A 20,318-nucleotide genomic window follows, 5' to 3' on the forward strand; every position below is an offset into this window, starting at 1 on the left:
AACAGTCTGCTGAACTGAAAATGGTGTTTCTACGCTCGACGCCTCTTTGCCGTCGGATCGCAATCCAACCGTCCAAAGCTCTGTCTTCTTCTTCCTTTAAAGCTCGTCTTCCTCACGTCGCTAGCCCCCCGCCACCCTCTGCCGCGCTTTGTAACATGGTCTTGGCGAGCCGTTTCCTTCCCTCCCACGCCGTTGGCACCGTCCGCCGCCAATCAGGCCACCGTTCTGGCCATCCCTATAAGCCTTGGCATCTCCCGAACCCTAACCCCCTTCCCAAACCACTTTGCAGGGGTGTTGCAAACCCGTCGACAGCTAGGAGCCTAGGAGCACCATTTTCAAATACCTTGTTGCCTGGGAAAGGTGGATCAATTACTAGTTTTCTACTTTATTCAGATCAAGCTCAACACAGTGCATATACATAGGAGAAGCTCGTTTCAAAACCTTTATATATGTGCACAAAGGAGCTCTGTATACACTAGTACATACTACCACAAAAAGTAGCATAGATGGACAGACCCATCTGAATTCCCCCTTAATTCAGCGAGGCTTGCTCACCATCCCCACATTCCGAACTCGAACCGCTTCGCATGCAAGTTTGGTCAATTACAGATCATCCGTTCTCCATCTTTCTCCAATCTGTGTTCGTAGGGGAGGTAGATGGGTAGGTCGCTCGGTTGCTGGTTTTGGTCCATTGTGGTACCGGGTCTATGGAGGAACAGCCTGGAACTGGACCATTCCTGGCTCCTGAGAGAGACGCGTGGCATGCTGAGAGGGGAGTAACGGGATAAGCTGGTGATGAACAGTGAGATCTCAACTCTGAAGCGCACTGATGACTGCACTCGCGCGTACGGTTGGACTGGACTGACATGGAGCACATAAAGGTTAGCTGAACAAGCATGGAGCCATGGATGACCGGATCTTTCGAAGATGGCTCGAGCTCAAATCGGGGAAGAAGGGCATGTATCCGTGTGAGGCCCACAATGGAGGGGCCACACGTGTCCGATCGAGATCGTACGGAGCATCCTGGGCCGTACCGTACCCCTACCTGCAGTCATAACACGGTTCCCTGCCGCCTGCCATGTAATCGAAGTGCATCCAGCGCATGCCCAGATTGTTACACTTCTAGAGTTTTAACCAAAGTATCATTAAGATCACCAAGCTAAATATAAGATCAATATATAAGATACGATGTTTTTTAGTTGCTTGTATTCTTAAGCATGACTACTGATTCTTATTTCTAACTATTTTAGACTTGCTATTAGTTACAACATGGTGTCTTCTATTTAAAAATCCGAAATTAGAAATGCATCCAGCGCATGCCCAGATTGTTACACTTGTTAGGGTTTTAACAAAAGTCTCATCAAGCTAAATATAAGATTAATATATAAGATACGATATTTTTAGTTGCTTATATTATCAGAGCATGACTACGGATGTTCCTCCCCAACTATTTCAATCTTGCTATTGGTTACAACGTGGTGTCTTCTATTTAAAAACCCGGAATTAGAAGTTCGACTACAACTCTAATTCTAGTCCCATCTAATTACAACTCAAGTCTATATGTAATCTACCATATACACGTATTCAACACATATTCCAACAGTTTCTTTTCCCCTTATTCAGCGCAACACTAAAATATTCTGTTAACTCACCTGCACATGCTACACTGATCTCTAAATTACACACAAAAAGGAAGGTGGTGCGCGCAGAAGTTAAGTACAAATGGAGAGGCGAACATACCATGAAAACATCTACGAGCAGTACCTGAAAACATCTACAGCGCTGAGGATCAGGGTGACGACTGACAAATCCGATGGATCCCCACGCGAAAGAATTGGCATTATCTAGACTACGCACAGCCGTACAGGGATCATTAGATAATCATCATCGACTCATCGTGTGGGTAGTCGAGAAGCCTTTACGTACGGTACCTCACCAACCAATCAGCATTTCGTGCAGCAACTTGTACACCATTCATCCCTGCACGATATCTTGCGAACCATGACGAGGATGCACTATGCAGGGCGTCGTATATTCATACGTGCACGGAGTAGCTAGCTAGAAAGCCTCGAGTCAGGCCGGTATATACGCGTGCATGCGCGCAACGGCGCCGGGCATGTCGGCCGAAAGAGAGCCACACGCGGTGGCGGCAAGCGGGCTTGTGGCTGCGGCGCCAACCGCGTCCGCCCCGCGCGCGCGCGTACGTTCGTGGGGGGCCGCCTCGAGACCACGGCCGCGCTGATTTGACTCGTCGGCGCTGTAGGCCGATGGCGCCGCGAATGGATCGATGCGCGCGCCCACGGCCGCCGGCGGGCCAGGGCGCGCACTGCAGATGCCGGACAGGAGGTAGGCGCCCGCAGCACCGTACGTGCCGTGAGGCCTATCTATAACTACAGAACGCCGCGTCATGCACGCACGCGTCCAATCTGATCTGACCAACGACGGACCGGCCGGCCGGCCGGTCAAAGAAAGGGATCGTCGGAGGGCGCACGAGCTAGCGCATCGCATGCACCTTTTTGGTAGCGACTACGGTCTGATCGATGGTGTACTGCCCGGGCCGGCCGGGCTGAAGCGGTTCGGCTGCAGACCTTGCTAGATCCTATATATGAGTATATGACCATGCACGCTAGCTTGTATGTACTCAGTCCAGTACAGCTGATAGGGACCCGTACGTACCGTGGGTGTACTTGCGCGCCTGTAGCATCGGAGAGATATATAGGGGACACGGATTAGAGAGCTACATTGGAGTGCATTAGGAGCACTCCACAACCATTGATTTGGAGATGGATGGTTTGGATCAACTGCTACAGTACACTACAGTACCTGATGCTACGGTTTAGGTACGTGGTACAGTAGAACCAAATACTGCAGCTACAGTAATCCCCCCAGTAAAAAGTGATTAATTAATATCGAGGACTGTAGCAGCAGACTCATATTACTGTTTAAACAGTAATCCTCTGCATTATCGTCATTAATGCAGAGGATCCGTGTCCATATATAGGTAGCACACAGCCCACAGGATTCGCTCGCGCGCACCGTTCGTTGGTGATCGGACGATCCAGAATTCCAGATAGCGACGGAACTAAGTAGTACTGTGCACTGTTGAGCTCAACAAATGTGTGGTCAGAACTGAGAACTCCCTCTGAGAGGAACACTGGTCATGGACGGAGAACCACTTAAGGGTCAAGATATCGGTTCAGGTAGTCAATCATCCACAGGGCTTGGATGTTTCTCCTTTTACTGTTATGTTCACGATTGGCCGACAGTCGCCATGCATGCATCGATCCGAAGGGAGATCGGAGTAGTAGTGGTAGTTAAGTTGGCCAGGTCGATCGATCGATATCGTGCACGCACCCACGGCGTCTATGCAGGCCGTTGCATCGCGAGTGACAACTAATTAAAAGCCATGGCGAAAGAGATGTGAACAGCGAACCGAACCGGCCGGTGATTGATGTGCACGCACGCCTCGTCGTTGATTAGATTTGAAAGCCTGAGCGCGACTAGTGAAGAGGAAGGAGAAGACTCGATCGGTGACGGCGTTGTTCGTGTCAGGTCGGTAAAGTTTGGCTGGGCATCATTTTGCACGACCGGTCGAGATGCTGATGGACGTGTACTTCTGAAGATGAAACTCATGGAGGGCCATAATTAAAAATCGATTAAAGTGGGGGAGTTCTTACGATCAGAAATTCAAATGAAACAGGGCTACTACTGCCCCGCTAGTGCTGTCCAAATGTGTCATGTCTACTAGGTCGATTCGAGTGCCATGTCTACTAGGTCGATTCGAGCTATGGCACTGTATGCACGACATAGGTACGACACGGTCTAACCTAAGTTGGGCCAGGCTAGCATGGCACGAAGCCACAGGTCATGTATGGACCGAGCGCACGACATGACAGGCTGGCAAGACATGATCTGGCTAAGTCGAACCGGTACAGGTACAACCCAACCTGGGCCAACACGGGCATGGCACGATCAGGCATGCCTTGGCCCGGCTAGTCACGGTCGGCCCGTCAGGCACGGGCATGGCCCTGCCCGAGCCGACACAGGCAAAACATGACCAGGCACGCCTTGGCCCAGCTAGGCATGGTCGGCCCGTTAGGCACGACATGATGGTGGCCTGCCACGGCACGATCTGCCTACATGACATGGCCCTCCAAGAGCCGTTGCGTGTGGGGCCGGCCCGATAGGACATGATTGACATGTCACTGTCGGGTCCGTCACCTGCAACACCACTATCAAAGGAGTCGTAGTCCCCTTCGAATCTTTGAAGAAAAAAAATCATAATTGATGAACGTATTACCATGATCATGACCACCGGTGTCCTTGGTTAACGTCAAATGAAACTAAAAAATCAAATAAAAAACAAAGAATGGAAGAAACAAGAAAGAACAACAATTTAAAAAATCACCAAGATTTCTTCAAGACAGCAGGATAAGGGTGTTGGAATTTCTTGGATTTTTGGCAACAATTCAAACTAATTTTGCCAAATTATCGTAAATTCTTAGGAACTTTGAGACAAAAATGGGAGGAGGAAACAAGAGAGCAAATATTGTTGCTGGTGTGGAGCATCATGTTAATCATGAGCTTTGTATAGTGCTTGTTATTTTTCTATGGTAGTTTTAACTTTTGCTAGTGTTTTGAAAATAACTGACATTCAATTTTTTTTTTCTTTTAGTTAAAGTCTCGCATAGGTGTTGTGGATGAAACCTTTTAAAATGGACTCATCTTGCTTTGTAACTGTGACACAAAAATTTCTAGAATTTTTAGAGCTCCAGAGCACTAGAGCACATCCGTTTGGGTTAATAAAAGAGCAAATGAAAATTAGAGAGAAAAAAGAAAAAATACAACTAAAATTGGACAAGAAACACTTACATATGGGGCTCACTTGAGCTTAACCACCACCTCTCCTCTCGTTCAGTAGCAGCACTCCCTCACCCCTCCCCTACCCCTCCCTCACTCTCTCTCACTCCCACTCAAACCAGCCAAGAAAGGAGCAGCATCTCCCTTCCCTTCTCTCTCAAAGCTCCTCACCTTTCTTCCTCAAAATACCACATATGGAGCGAGAAGTAAGGTATGCATGTCACATCATCGTATTTCCCACCAATCTAGCTCTCTATCCATCCAATTCGTTATTGCATGTATGAAATTTTGAAGGATTTGCAACCAATTTCGTCACCTCCCTCCTCTAAAAATTTCAGCAGCTTGGTTCTTCTTCTCTGGGCTTTTTCCTCCGAATTCTTCCTCAACCGATGGTCTCAAAACTTGGCAATGACCTTGGGTAAGACTCCTAGGTACCCATGGGGAGAATGCATATTTTTAGTTCGGTTTTGGGTAGGTTTTTGAGCTGTGAACGTATGGTTGCGAAGCGTCGTTTGTTCGTGTTGAAATAGAGCAAATATGAGAAGTTTGGATGCGATAGAGCTAGTGATTCGTGCTTGTGGAGTGGGTAATTGAGGTCTAGAATCCTTGCATCAGTTCTAAACATGTTTATCATCAATTTAGAGAGACATGCAAGTTAAATCGACCGATGAATCATCGAAGAACTCATATTCTGCTATAACCCGGAGGTTTCGGATTAATCCAATCAATTTTTAACAGAGGACCCCACCTAGAGGTTTACCCGGAAGCTCCTTCAGATTCTACTGTTCATCAGACTTTTTACTTTTTTTTTTTACTTTGCTGATAGATTATAAATTTCATAGTTAATTCATACAAACTCCAAAAATTATGATACCATTTATTTTACCTTCGTATGCTTATGAAATACATGTTAAAAATATTGGAACTACATAATTTTTTTTTGATAATTAATTAATTATTTAAATATTTTTTTGGCTTAATTAAATCACAGTTAATTAATGTGATGTCCTAAAATTATGAAACCACTTGAAAAATCCAAGTTATTATCAGTGCTATTTAGGAAAAATATACTTTAGTATGAAAGTATTGTTTAAATTGTGAAGCTCATTTAATATTAATAACTAGCTTAAGTACGGTTCTTTTTGAACAAACCTTAAATAAATCTTTATAACATGAGCTTTCACACTTCAATTCATATGATTCTTGATGCACCATGTTATTTACTCAATACCTAATCTCCTGTTATATTTTTATGACATTCGGTGCATGTATTATATCATTTCGTCATGTTAACTGTGATGCATCATTCTTTCTTTTAGCGATCGACGAGCCGAAGAGCGACGGAGGTATTCTTGAGGTGGAACCTGATTGTGATAATGTGGAACCTGATTGTGATATTGTGTCTAAAGCACTTGAGCAAGGAAATAATCTAAGCATGTTTCACACATTACTTTGGATCATATATTGTCTTTAATTTGATAAAGTATACTATATGTATGTTCTACATGATAATTAGTCGGGTTTTTTGGAGTAGATCCTAATTGTTGCATTACCCTTCCTTGGTATTGTTATCCTTTGATCCATTGTAATCCTAGGTATAGCACTCAATGGTCTAACTTAAAATGAATATGATAAGCAATATTGTGTTGCGATGCATGTGCGTCTACGTAAGTTTGCTGTGGACATGCCGATAAGATAGAACTCTATTTTCTTGATGCTAAAAAATATAGTACCATATAAGAGCACATTTTGTGTGTTTATTCATACGCACTATCATCAGCATATGGGTCACACTTTACTCACAGAAGCTTATTAGTATGTTGCTAAAAGGATACAAGAGTTTTTTTGAATATTTTTATGATTCAACTGTGAGTTTATCAGGAGTTTATTATCCAAAACCTTGTTTAGTAGTGCATAATACTGTTGAAATTGCTACTCATTTAAACAACTATGAAAAATGATAATCTTTTAAGAGATTGTGTAGTTCACATAAAATCTAAATTCTTAAAGTATTAGAAAGAAATTCCTTTATTGTACGTCTTTGCCTTTGTTTTAGATTCTAGAGCTAAAATTGCAGTTTTCTATAGAGTTCTCTCAATTCTAGGTGATACTGTTGACCACGATTATTCTAATTATTATACTAATGTTCGTTCTAATTTATTCAAAGTTCATAGTAAATATAAAACAAAGTATGACGGAGTTCACCTACAGTGACTTCTACTAGCACCCACAACAAGTAAGAAGACGACAACGTGTAAAAAATATATTTAATAGAGGTTCTTCATCAAGAAGTTTAGACTCTTCATCACGATCATCTACGAGCGTCAGAAGTCCAACATCCAGAGGGGAGCTAACTACCTTCATCGACAGTGATGTTATCAGCCATAAACAAGAAAACTTCAACATACTACAATGGTGGTATGAGCACAAGATGAATTATTCAGTGCTTTCACTGTTAGCACGAGATTTATTAATGGTTTCCGTATCTATAGTTTCTTCTGATTTAGTCTTATTGGAAGGATAATCGAAGAGAGAAAAATAAGTCTGTCAAGTGAGATGGTGAAAATACTCACTATAGTAAAAGACTGAGAATAAACTGAAGCACGAATGCAACACACTACAGATAACACTAAGCTTGAAGCTTCATTCAAAAATTTGTATCTAAATATTGATGAGAACGTGTAATTTCTAATTTTCTGAGCTAGGTTGTACTCTTTTTTCCTTTGCTAGAAAGAGTTTTAACGAGACAACTTATCAATAAAGCTCATTTTTAAATCAATTATGTGCTCATATTATTTCTATTTCTATTTCTATTTTTTATAATTTTTTTTAAAACAACTGGGACCCATCACCCACCTCTCAATCTCTCATCATGGTCTATAAATAACCATGAGCCATGCACGGAGCCACCATCCCAAGCTCTCTCACAGTGAACAACTAAGCCACTTACTAGTCAAAGCCACTTGTCCACTTCAACAAAATGATTCCATATTTTCATTTATGAATCAAGATGTTGAGAACTCACGTATATGTTCATGTGTGTGGCGATATTTTGGAGAGGTCTTTAGAGAAATTAACAGGGAATATGTAAGATTTGCTAAGTGCAATATATGCAGTCATGAATTAGGTGCCAGGTCTACAAATGAAATGTGACGCTTGAGGAGGCGTATTAAATATTACAAGCAAAATTCTGGGATTTCTAAAGAAATCATGTAATTTTCAGATCAAAGGTTGTACTCTTTTTTTTTCCTTCTAGCAGAAATGTTTTTAACGAGGCAACCAATCATTAAAGCTCATTTTTATCTATGTTATATTTTTTTTTATTTTTAGCTATTATTTTTTATTTTTTCTAGTTTTAGAGTGTCTGTCGAGCCAGTCGTGCCTCCATCGTGCCTGGCAGGTCCACCATGCCTCTAGGCCATAACCATGCCCGGGCCGACCCGAGGGTTGATGGGTCATGCCGTGGACCGAGGATGTGGCATGCTGGTCGGCACGATATGACCTGTTTAACTAAGCGGTCCTGTCGGGCCATGCTGTAGCCGGGTCGTGTCTAGCTTGCGCCGTGTCGAGCTGACCCGATAGGCCCATTTGGACAGGTCTGACCCTTGCCTTAAGAAGACAATGCAACTCTATTATATTAAATAACGTGTGAAGTAGGATTCGATTCTAAGACCTCTCTCATGTAGTGGCATATTCATCAGGGGTGGGCAAGGGAGCACTTGGAGAGAAAGAAGAAGAGAAGGAGGAATAAGAGAAAAATAGAAGTAGGTGAGAGAAGAAGAGAAAGAGTCTCCTACATCATAGATCTAGATTCACCACTGCTTAGCATGTAGGGAAGGAACTCTACCAGCACCCCTAGAAAATCCAAAGCGGCCCGGATGGAACCTCTCACTAGCTTTGATAGACCACAGTAGCCAGGCCACCAGCATAGAGCCACTCGTGCGGCGTAAATACATGCAGTCATCCATGGATGGCATGGACACACCACGCGCAGCCGCGCGGTCGGGCCTTGGTGGCCAGTCCCCTTTGCGGGTGGCACGCCGGAGGAGCCTGGCGATTCGAGCACGTGTGGGGGTGAACCGTGTTTGTTACGCAAAAAGTCACACGCGCGCGTGCCATGCGACTGGTCGTCCACGCGAATCGCATCCCCACCTACCGATTCTTGAATTTTTTATTTTTACATTTTCTAATATTAATATTTAAATAAATAGATCTCTGATAGAAAAAATTGCAGAAATAGGCACATACCGCCTCTGAAAGGGCTATGAGCCTTTTAGAGGGCGGTAAGCATGCCACGGTTGCACATATATCTCTTACCGCCCCGTACCCCCTTACCGCCCTGTCGGAGAGCAGTTGGGACTTACCGCCCCTTGAGAGGGCGGGTAGGCCCTACCCTCGGGCGCACCACACCATATCGCCCCTTACCACCCTCTCAAGGGGAGGTTAGTCCCCCGTGCCCTCCACGCTATAAAAAGGCTAAAATTTAGCCAAAATAGTCATTTTAATCCAAAAAAAGAAAGAGAGGGGGAGGAGAGGAGAGGGAGACAGCGCGGCGAAGCCCTATTATTTTTTGTCTGCGGATTTTGGATCTCGGTTCTAGTAAATTTTCTAGACCTATGTTTTTATTAGTAATTAAAATACCACTAGATCTTGGGTTTAGTGACATAACAATAGTTATATTATATGAGACCTAGGGTTTAGCAAGTTAATCAGAAAATAAGATTTTTCTGTCTTTTGTAGTATATTGTAAAGATCTAGTTCAACATAGTAGATATCCATCAGATGTATAGTTGTATTTAGAGTATGATAGTTTTGATTATCTAGATTTTACAAAATAGTGATGTAGGTAATAATTATAGATAATTAGAAATTTTATTAAGTAGATGGGGTTTAATTAGTTTATATTGGTTACATTGCTTAGTAGAGTGTTTAATAGTTAGGGAGCATAACTGTCACATTGAGAAAATAGAGTTTTTCCACCGAAACCAGTCATCTGCTTTTGTTGCTAATGTTATGTACGGAGAGATTATGGGCAACCTAAAGTACGAGCCACAATCAATAATCTGTGCTATTGAGAAAATATTCTAGTACACAATAAACTACGCGAAGGCATGGAGTACGAACCAGAAGGCTATTGAGATGAGATTTGGGTCATACAAAGTATCATATGACAACTTATCACGTCAACTAGCCACAATATATGTGAGAAACCCTAAAAGTTAATTTGACATCAAGCATTACCCCTCGAGTGAAAAGTCTAGAAAGCGAGTATTGCAGTGTGCTTTTTTTGCATTTGCGACAACCATAAATGCATTTAGGTATTGTCAACCCATCATTTGCTTGGACGGAAAGTTCCTCCCTGGGAAGTATTGAAAGTACATCTAGCCACTAAATGTGATTTTGGTAATTAATGACAATACTTATGGACTAATGAGTGTGTTGAGAATTGTTAGTAGGGTGTTCCATATGTGATACATGGAGGAGGAATATGCATCAAGATGAATGAGCTCTAGGTGATGCTCAGGTAAGTTAATGACAATATCTATGAAATAACAATTATGTTGAGAATTGTTATTAGGATATTCCATAGGAGATGTATAAGAAATGAAGCATTGATTCATTGAGAAATACCATGAGTTCAAAGAATTGCATCAAAGTCATTGAGATCTTAGTGATGCTCATAAGAAGAAGAAGAATCTTTGAGCATGAAGACTAAATTACTTGTGGAGATCAAGTAACTTAATGTACAATGTTGTCAATTAAGTTTTGTGGACTAACCCATGTGCTTTGTGCTTGAGAGTGAGTTAGGGTTGGGATCTATAAGAAGGCATAAGTTGAATTGAAATCATATATGCTAAGAGTGAAAAACAAGATTGAACTCCATATATGATAAAGTGAATTTATTGAAGATATTGAATACAAAATGGTTTTCTATGGAAATACGGGGAAGGACAAGCAAGACTCGGCTGTGATGGATCATCTAGTGGTGAAGGGCAAGCAAATGGCTTAGCGCCGAAGGACTAAGGTGATGGTGAAGAGCGAGTGAAGGCTTCGCACCAATACTGTCCGAGGCTATGGGAAGTTACGAGTGATTCACATCAATCACATGAAGAATCAAGAAGAGATGAAAGTGAAGATGATACAAAAGTTGGCAACCCTCTAAGTTTGAAGGAAAGAAGCGGTACTTGAAGGTATTCAAAGACTCAAAGTAGTTCAAACGAGTTTTATCTTTAAATTTAAGTATACGCTTGCCGCACTATTAAGAGGGATGCAATATAGAGCTATTTGCCGTGTCTCAATGCTAAAGAGTATCTAACCAACCCAAATTGAACACCCGCAAACACCGGGTAGTGCTAACTTGAGTGTTCACTTTAGGAGTCCAGTGCCGAAAGTGTGGAAGTGTCCTAATTGGGTTTCAGAGTGTTCCTAGTTTTGAACAAATGTGTTTAAGATAATGATTTTAGTTGGGATATGTAGCCCTATGAATAAGCTTTCTATAGAGTCTAAAATCACTGAAGTCGGACTTTGATATTAAAAGTTATCGTCATTTTTCTACGAGTCAGTTGTCTGAACTCGAAAGTTACAGGTGGAATCCAGAAGTTCCAAGTTGTCCGAAACCTCCGGTGAGCTTCGAGCATAGTGCTCGGTTGGACCTTTTTAGTTTACCCAGAAGTTCTGGGTTAACCCAGAAGTACTGGGTTGAGATCCTCTGTTGGGTTTAGCTCGTGTAACCTGAAAGTTTTGGGTGAATCCAGAAGTTCTGTATTGTATTGACTTTTGGGCATAACGATTAGTTTTTGGGGTTGGATATAAATACCCCTCACTCCTTTTGAGGGGGTTTCTTATTGGGGAACAAAAGAAAAACATTCTAGAGCCAAAAGAAACTCTCCCTACTCCAATCTAGTGTGAGATTTGAGAAGAAAATTAGTTGGGTTGAGAGATTGGAAATTTGAGTACAAGTGAGGTAAACTCTATTCTTGATCACTTGAGTTTATCGATAGGAAGTTTGTCGTCGCATTTGTTACTCTTGAAGCTTGAAGCTCCTAAGTGGCTAGACGTCGCCGACGAGCACCCAAGGGTGTGTTGTGCTACAAAAAGTTTATGAAGGCTTTTTCGCCTTCGGAAGGGAAGAGATCAAGAGTGAAAATCTAAACTCAAGTGTGACCGAGCTTTTCAAGAAAAAGGGTTGAGAGAGACCTGGCTCAAGTGTGACCGAGCACCTCAACGGAGACGTAGGAACCTCAAGAGGAGGTGTCCAAACTTTGGAAAACAAATCTTGTGTCTCCTCCCTTGTTTCCTTGTTCTTGAATTCTTACTTTCTATTTGTGCATATTTGCTCGATCTACTTGTTTGTGTGAAATTGTTTGTAGGTTCCCCGTAGAGCTACATAGAATCATCATTTGAAACATATGAATTCATTTGGTTTGAACAGAACTCATTAGACGTACTTTAATTTCAGTTTTGAGCTCTTTCTCTGTCTAAACTTGGAAGTTCTAGATTAAATCCGAAACTTCTGGTGAACAGTAATTCCAGAACTTCCGCTGAACAATATTTTCAATTAGAGTTTTCTTGCATATTTTTGCCATATTTGAATAATCTTTATCATCTTAGGATTGTAACCTTCACACCTATTTAGGGGTGATTGTGCACTAGTTGAATCTAGCATATTTAGGTTTTTCAATTGTGAAAAATCCGTTAGTTTATTTTTCACTACAAGTTTAGATCAATGGCAAAAGGGAACGATTTTTTTGTAAAAACGCCTATTCACCCTCCTCTAGTCGATATTATTGCCCTTTCAAGTATAAATGACATATATTGTCTACAATTAGGGTATATGGGATCAACCAAGTGATGCCACTGGGATTTTCCTGTGTGGAAAGTGAGAATGGGGATAGCTGGTATTGGTTACTCGAGCTGATGAAGCATGCTATTGTTCTGGACTAGCCTGATATATATTTGATTCATGATAGATGTAATCGCTCGCTGCTACCTTTTCATAGTGATGTGATCGTACATTGCTAACTACTCAGAGTCCAATGACCGCTCGGTGTAGGAAGGCATCCAATGCATGCATTATCTCTAAAGTGTTTTAGCAAGCGAGCACACATCATATTTATGCACCTTCAACAGTACGAGGAGCACATTAAGGTACGTACATCGGTATTACATGTCTCAATTATTTATTATGTTGTACTTTTAAGACACATTTATATTTTATATGCTCCTTTTGTATACTAGGTATTCCCTCATGATGAAGAGTTACTGAACAAACCCATCAAGAACTTTTTAGGGTTGCATCTGCTATTTGGTGACAGCTTCCTACTGGACATAACTGGAGATGAAGATATGGTCATTCGAGACCTTCACGCTGTTGCGAAAAGAGGCGATGGTTCGAGCCATCGTGAAAGAGGTGGTTGTTCGACAACCACCACAAGAGGATGTGCTTTTACCACTTCCTCAACCAAATGGGTTAGTTTTGACGATGATGACTTCATACTTACTCCTCAGAGAACTTTACACCGTTGTGAATTCTCTGATGATAGGGCAGATGACTGGGATACTAACTTTGATTATTTTTCTTATACATCGGCACCACGTAAACTAAAATTCTTAGAATACGATTACCATTAGATGGCCCGAGAGATAAGGCACAAACAACTTCAAGGGTTATTTCGTCCGTAATATTTATACTTGTTGTACTTGTTGAATTCAAGGTGGTTCTATCATTTTTAATCTATTACCTAAGTTGTGTATGTATCTTAGATGTAGGCTACATACTATTAGTAATGTTTGAATTCTATGACTCATTTCATGTACAAATTCTATCTAACATTCAATACGATTTTATCATTTTACTTATATGTATTTATTCTATCTTTACTTAAATATTTTCTAGATTTTTTTTATTTTTATCTTACATAACTTACAATATTATTGTTATTTTTATAAAAAATTAGGCTAACTATCCCCTCAGAGAGCGGTTAGCGCCCCTATCGCTCTCTGAGCGAAGGGTACGTGACGGGGAGCTAACCGCCTCTTCAGAGAATGGCAGGGGCACTAACCGTCCTTGAGAGCCGATAAGGGGGTATGGGGCAGTAAAACAGGGATGGATTTTAACCGTCCTCTTAGAGGGTGGTAAAGGATATTCGTGCTATCATGACATATTTATCGTCTTTAAAAAGGTTATAGCTTTTTTAAGGATGGTAGATGATCATTCCTGTAATTACTTCAGAGTGCAGTAGACGACTTATCCATATAATTCTTTCCATTATATGTCTATTCATTTAAATATTAATATTAAAAATATAAAAATAAAAAAAACTCCCGATTCTTCCCAACCCACCAGCCCACAGCTTGCCAGCCACACCCCGCAGGAGAAGCGGGCCCGAGCCCATTCGTCCCAACTGACCGCCCGTCCCCCTCCCGCGACGGCAATCAGCCAACCACACGCCGGTGAGGCGGTGACGACGTTCCCAGCTCTCAGGCGCCTCTCACTCGCTCGCGTTGGCTGCCATGCTGCCCCTCGCTCACCCCGCCCGCCACCTCGACCTCCGCCCCCCGCTTCCGCGGCGCGCTCCCGCTCGAGCTCGCCTCCCCAACCGCGCCAGCGCCCGGACCCTCGCCCGAGGGCGCCCTCCCAGCACGGGGGCGGTCGAAACTGAAACCACCTCTACGAGCGGCGGCGGCGGCGGTGGCGGTGGCGGTGGCGGCGGCAGCGTCTTGTCGTTCCTGTGCCCGCTTCTCAAGTTCCTCGGGGTAACTAATAACATCTTCGTTGTCGGTCGCCCAACTTTGGGCTTGTTTAGGCTAGGGAACGCTGAAATTGGTGTGGTTTGTGTGAATTGCCGAGCAGGGGGGCGATCTGTCGCAGGAACGGAATGACATCGTGGAGGTAAATCTCGAGGCTTTTGGCTCTTTTGGCCTTTGCATAGATTCTACATGCGAACCACGAACTAATCACTTGGATTAGAATCTAGAGTCCAGAACCAAATTTGATACTGAACTTCTTTTAAGCTGAATTGGATGGCTATATTAAGTGCATTTCTTACAGCATGATTTCACAAATGGAACTTTTGATGGATGCGACCAATGTATTTATATTGTAATTTGCTATTAGTTTTCATTGGGTGTATAGTATGGGTCATCAACCTCAAATTCTAGTGTTACTGCTCATGCTGGAGATTGGTCAATTCCCTTTCTACTTCCCTTGATGACTGTCTGTCGACTGTCCTTACATTTGTTTGGCAGGTTACCACATCTTCGCTTTCAAGTTTAGCTAGATTGCCATGGGGATCAAGTGTAGCTACTAACAGTGGAGAGAACATTGATTCAGCAACAATTGCGCCAACTCTGCAATTGTACGAGTTTGGTAAAAACAAAAGTTTCTGTTAGCTCTGACTTATAGGGACACCAACTTTATGTTTTCATAATGTACCGATCTGATCCTTTGTTGCCCCTCCAATAGAGGCATGTCCCTTCTGTAGGAGAGTCCGGGAGGCCTTGACTGAACTTGATCTTTCTGCAGAGGTATCGGACCATATCTTACCGTGCTTATTCAGTTTTGTATTCCTATTTGGTATTATAAATCTACACCTTGGAAAGTAATGCAATCTAGCTTCACTTGCATTATAGTTATCTCTTATGTGAATATCAATATAGTTCTGCAGCAATACGTGTCAATGAGATGGTTGTTTGTGTAGATTATCCATTTAGGCTTCTAATATGGTCTTTTTGTTAGTTAACATCTTCCACTCACAACGTAAACTAAATGCAGGTTTATCCTTGTCCAAAAGGATCATTAAGGCACAGAGATGTGGTCAAGAAAATTGGAGGGAAGGAACAGTATGTCTTCACCTATTATGCATTTACTAATAGCTGCAGCAATGTTTTTCTTTCTCGAACGCGCAGGAGAACTGTGTGTCATATATTAAAAAGAGAAAATGAAGCATATGTACATAGAGACTTAGACACCAACACACACTCAGACCCAGATTACAAAGCCAAGTGTGGCACCACAGACTAGGTTAGAGTGACCAAACCGACCTATGCGCCAAGCCTAGGACAACAACAAGCTTAGGTCACGCCCCCCAGCAGAGCACCAAAGCGAGGCATCTTGAGAGAAGCCACATAGGAGAGACTGGATATTAGGAGATTCCCCATTGAACACACACCCATTGCGGTGTTTCCATATTAGCCAAGCTACAAGGATAACCAAGGAGTTGAAGCCTCTTCGCCGCTGGACATGTAATGATTGCTCGGCCGAGCACGACCAATCCTGTAACTTGACATCGGTGTCAGCCATTGGGGAAACATGCTGCAGGCCCACCTCTTGGAGGATTTCAAACCAGACTTGCCTTGAGAACACACAGCCGATAAGTAGATGGGAGATAGTCTTCGTGGCTTGATCACATAGGGGGTAGCGGGCAGGGTGTGATAGCCCGCGACACTCCAGGCAGTCAGAGGTCTAGCACCTGTTGTGGCACGCGAGCCATACGAAGAACTTGGCTCGTGGTGCTACCCATGACCTCCAAAGCCATTTCCAGGGATCAAATTGAACGCTACTAAAAGAAGATCTGGTAGGCCGATCTGGTGGAGAAGACCCCGAAGGGTGTTGCTCGCCAGACGTGTGTGTCGCCAACCTTGGTTTGTAGCTCAAAGTCAGCTAGAAGGTCCCATAGACGAAGGAACTCAACCACGATCGCGACCGAGAGAATGCTTTGGATATCTCTAATCTAGCGCCTAGTAGTCAAGGCTTGCTTGACCATGTGCCTGCTGATGATGTTCTTCAGCACCATGGTTAGGAGGTCCGGGGCAATCTCAGAAAGAGGCTTGCCCGCTAACCACCTGTCAGCCTAGAACAGCGTGTTGTCACTGTTGCCTACAAGGGACGTTTTCATCGAGGAGAACATGGCGATGGACGTTGCAGGCGCTGAGGCACCGAAGATGGTCCATGGTAGATGAGGCTCAGTTTTCTGAAGCCAAAGACCGCGCATGCGTAACGCCCAACCGAGCACCTCAAGATTATGTATCCCCAGGTTTCGAGCTCCTTTAGCCTGCAGACCCTGCTCCAAGCAAGAAGGCAGTGCCCGCCATTGATGTCCTTCCGACATCTCCACAAAAGTGCTCGTCTCCTCTTGTCAATTGCTTTGATACCCATTGCAGAATTTCCAAGGACGTGAGGAGGTATATGGGGATCACGGTGAGGATGGCTTGGACAAGGATTGTTTGGCCGGCGGGATGGATCAACGCAGCTTTCCAAGAAGGGAGTCGATCTGCGACTTTGTCAATCCAAGGCTATAACGCTGATTTTGGAAGTTTCCGAATTGATAGGGGGGTCTGAGGTATGTGCATGGAAAACCGGAGATGGCACATGGCATCACATCACTCACCAGATCAACAACTTCTTGGCTGCATTGGATCGGAGTCACCGAACATTTGTGCATATTTGTCTTGAGGCCAGAGATTTCCCCAAAGCGTGTGAGGATGCTTTTGATCGCTTGCAGATCATTCTGCCAAGGTTTGACGAAGAGGACCACATCATCCGCATACAAGGATACTTTGTGGTAGATTGCTCGTCTGGACAGTGGCTCAAGGAGTTTAGCATCTTCAGCTTTACTGAGCGCTGCGTTGAACATATCCATCACAAGAATAAGGAGCAAAGGGGAGAGAGGATCGCCTTGTCTAAGACCTAGCTGGTGATATATCACATCCCCCGGCTCGTCGTTGAGAAGCACCCACGAGGAGGCAGTAGCCAAAGGGCTACACAACATACTCCGCCATTGGGGATCGAAGCCTAGATGTGTGAGAATTTCCAACAGAAAAATCCACGATATGGAGTCAAATGCTTTCGAAATGTCGAGCTTGAGAAGCAGGCTTGTTTCCTTCTGGCGGTGGAGAAAACGTGCAGTGTTCTGGACCAACAAGAAATTATCCTGAATGTTCCGGCCACGGATGAAGACGCTCTGATTGGGAGCAACTATAGTTGCTAGCCTTGGAGCGAGCCACGTTGCCATGATCTTCGCCACAAGCTTTGCAAAACTATGGATTAAGCTTATAGGCCTGTAGTCTTTAACCTTGGTGGTGTCTGGTTTCTTCGGAAGTAGGGTTAGAAGAGCCAAGTTGAGGAGGAAATGCTTCCTAGAGTCGCCCTGCTGCACAACGCACACTGCAGCCACAATGTCGGTCTTGATGATGGGCCAATAGACACGGTAGAAACAACATGTGAACCCGTCCGGATCCGGTGCCTTGTCTAGCGGAAGCTCTTTGATTGTGTTCCAAACCTCTTCTAAAGTAATAGGATCTTCGAGTGCCGCAAGGTCATGCTCTGGCTGGTAGGAGGAAGCCAAGTTGAAGGTCTCTGTCCTCTCCTCACTACTGCCAAGAAGATTGAAGAAGAAATCGAATACTGCCTTGTGCTTGTCTTGTTGGGACGTGAGTATCCTGTCGTCGACACGAAGTTTAGCAACAAAGTTTTTCCTCTTCCTATGGCGGGCTTGTGCATGGAAGGAGGTGTTAGCATCGCTCTCTCGTAGCCAGTTAACCCGGGAGCGGAGGCGAGCGATGGTCTGTTCAAGCAACGCAAGGCCCAAGCTATGCTTCTTGAGCTGTCACCTGAGCCAGCTCTCATTTGTGGTCAGGGCTCTGCTGTCTTGAGCGATTTCCAACCTGTGGAGGATTTCTTTGCACCATAGGAGCTGCGATCTGATGTGGTCAGGGCTATGCTTCTTGAGCTGCAGCAATGTTTGATTTGAAAAGAAACATAAATGCCTCGAAGTTCATGAATTCTTCTTTGTTCATGGTTAACATTGTTGGCAATATTAACACACTGAACTGTACCTTTTCTATACAGGTTTCCACTGCTTGTTGATGCTGGTACTGGTGTTACAATGTATGAAAGTGGTAAGTTCTGATAAATCTTTTGATTTGAAGGGAATCCCGGTGCACATTGCACACTTTGGCAGTTTTGATTTGCTTTGCTATCCAATACACTTCCATGAGACGAGTCTCTGAAACTTTTGGTTGTGATCATAAAGACAGTGGCTTCAATAGTTATTTTAAAGATGAAATAGTTCTCGTCTGGGTAGTTTTGTGAAAACTTAACTGCAAAATGAAAACATGGATACTTAACTGCAGGAGATATTGTGAAGTACCTGTTCACCCGGTATGGACAAGGAAGGAGCCCTTCTTTTGGAATCCTTGAGAGGTACCCAGTTTGCTTGTTTTGGAAAGCTCACGCTTTTACCAATCTTATGTTAACAGAGGTAACTTGTCATCGGCGTTGAAAATTAAAATGTCTTTCATAGGGGAAAATTCTGATACAATTTTCAAATGGGTCCAGACATAGTTCCTGTCACCATGCACTATTCTAATAAAAAACCTTCTTATTTTTTCAGTACAATTTTCACAGGATGGGTGCCGACTCTTCTAAGAGCCGGAAGAGGAATGACATTGTGGAAGAAAGCTGGTCTTGTACCTGCTGAGAAGTTGGAACTCTTCTCGTATGAGAACAACTCTGTAAGGATCAGTCCTCTCCTTGCTATCCTCTTCTTAGGTGTTGGCTCTATTAGCTGTCTCTAATGTGGGTCACTTTCACCCTCTTACATTATGATTCAGTACTCAAGGATTGTTCGTGAGGCACTCTGTGAATTGGAGCTTCCTTATGTTCTCCAGAACGTGGGAGAAGGATCGTCAAAGATGGATTTGCTTCTAAGGAAATCGGGTTCTAAACAGGTAATGCTAGCCATGTAACGCATCATGAAAAGCAGTAACTGATTATTTCATGATAGGATCTGAATCTCTGATACTCACAGATGTGCTTATGTACTTGAATTCTTATGTTTGTTTTCTTGGAATGCGACCTCCATGGCCAATATTTTGGGTTATATCCGCAAATTGTTTTAGAATGATTTTTTTAGTTGTGGTTGCCTTCTGTTACTTAGCATGGCACTTTAGCAGCTTCTATTCTTGATAACTTACCTCTCCAACAAAAAAAGGGGATAACTTTTAATACTGGAGTTCTCTTGGTGTTGCAGGTGCCGTATCTGATTGACCCTAACACTGGATTCCAATCGGGGGACCATAAGAAGATACTGTCCTACTTATTCCAACACTACTCGATTAGTAGCTAGTTACTATCTCAGTCTCTAAACACACTCAGTCTCAGAAATTTGTTGTCCAGTAGAAAGCAAACATCCACAGCTTAACTGTATATGTAGTTATGTACCATGCTGTGATCTTAGCTCCGCAATGCCAGCGATTTGTGGTTCTTGCGTCGCTTTTGATCATACAGCTATACAAAGACGAGTGACGCGTGAAATGGCATGCACTGGCCCAATGTATCAGACGTGGTATTTAATTTTCTGTATATGTTTGGTTGCTGTACTTATATGTCCTTCACATGACACCCCATTTTTCTCCAGCTGAAAGCAATATTGTTTGTACTAGGAGAGCTACGTGAT

The 20,318-nt window shown here is 43.3% G+C and overlaps 1 protein-coding gene across 1 annotated transcript; it reads left to right on the top strand.

Moving 5' to 3' along the window:
• Window positions 1–14,232: 14,232 nt before the first annotated feature.
• Window positions 14,233–20,245, top strand: LOC133888144 (uncharacterized). Its single transcript, XM_062328287.1, has 10 exons — window positions 14,233–14,616; window positions 14,714–14,752; window positions 15,109–15,229; window positions 15,326–15,387; window positions 15,635–15,702; window positions 18,710–18,759; window positions 18,994–19,063; window positions 19,254–19,374; window positions 19,474–19,590; window positions 19,893–20,245. The coding sequence occupies exons 1-10, from the start codon at window positions 14,374–14,376 to the stop codon at window positions 19,986–19,988; spliced, it is 987 nt and encodes a 328-aa protein (XP_062184271.1). The 5' UTR covers window positions 14,233–14,373; the 3' UTR covers window positions 19,989–20,245.
• Window positions 20,246–20,318: the final 73 nt, after the last annotated feature.

The sequence above is a fragment of the Phragmites australis genome, chromosome 13, assembly GCF_958298935.1.
Source record: "Phragmites australis chromosome 13, lpPhrAust1.1, whole genome shotgun sequence".
NCBI lineage: Eukaryota > Viridiplantae > Streptophyta > Magnoliopsida > Poales > Poaceae > Phragmites > Phragmites australis.

What these genes read in the sequence shown, in the direction of transcription:
- LOC133888144 (XM_062328287.1), top strand. Translation starts at nt 14,374, where the DNA reads ATGCTGCCCCTCGCTCACCCCGCCCGCCACCTCGACCTCCGCCCCCCG. An exon ending in TCTCGTATGAGAACAACTCT is followed by an intron (nt 19,375 to 19,473) that starts GTAAGGATCAGT and finishes ATTATGATTCAG; the next exon opens with TACTCAAGGATTGTTCGTGA. An exon ending in GGAAATCGGGTTCTAAACAG is followed by an intron (nt 19,591 to 19,892) that starts GTAATGCTAGCC and finishes TTGGTGTTGCAG; the next exon opens with GTGCCGTATCTGATTGACCC.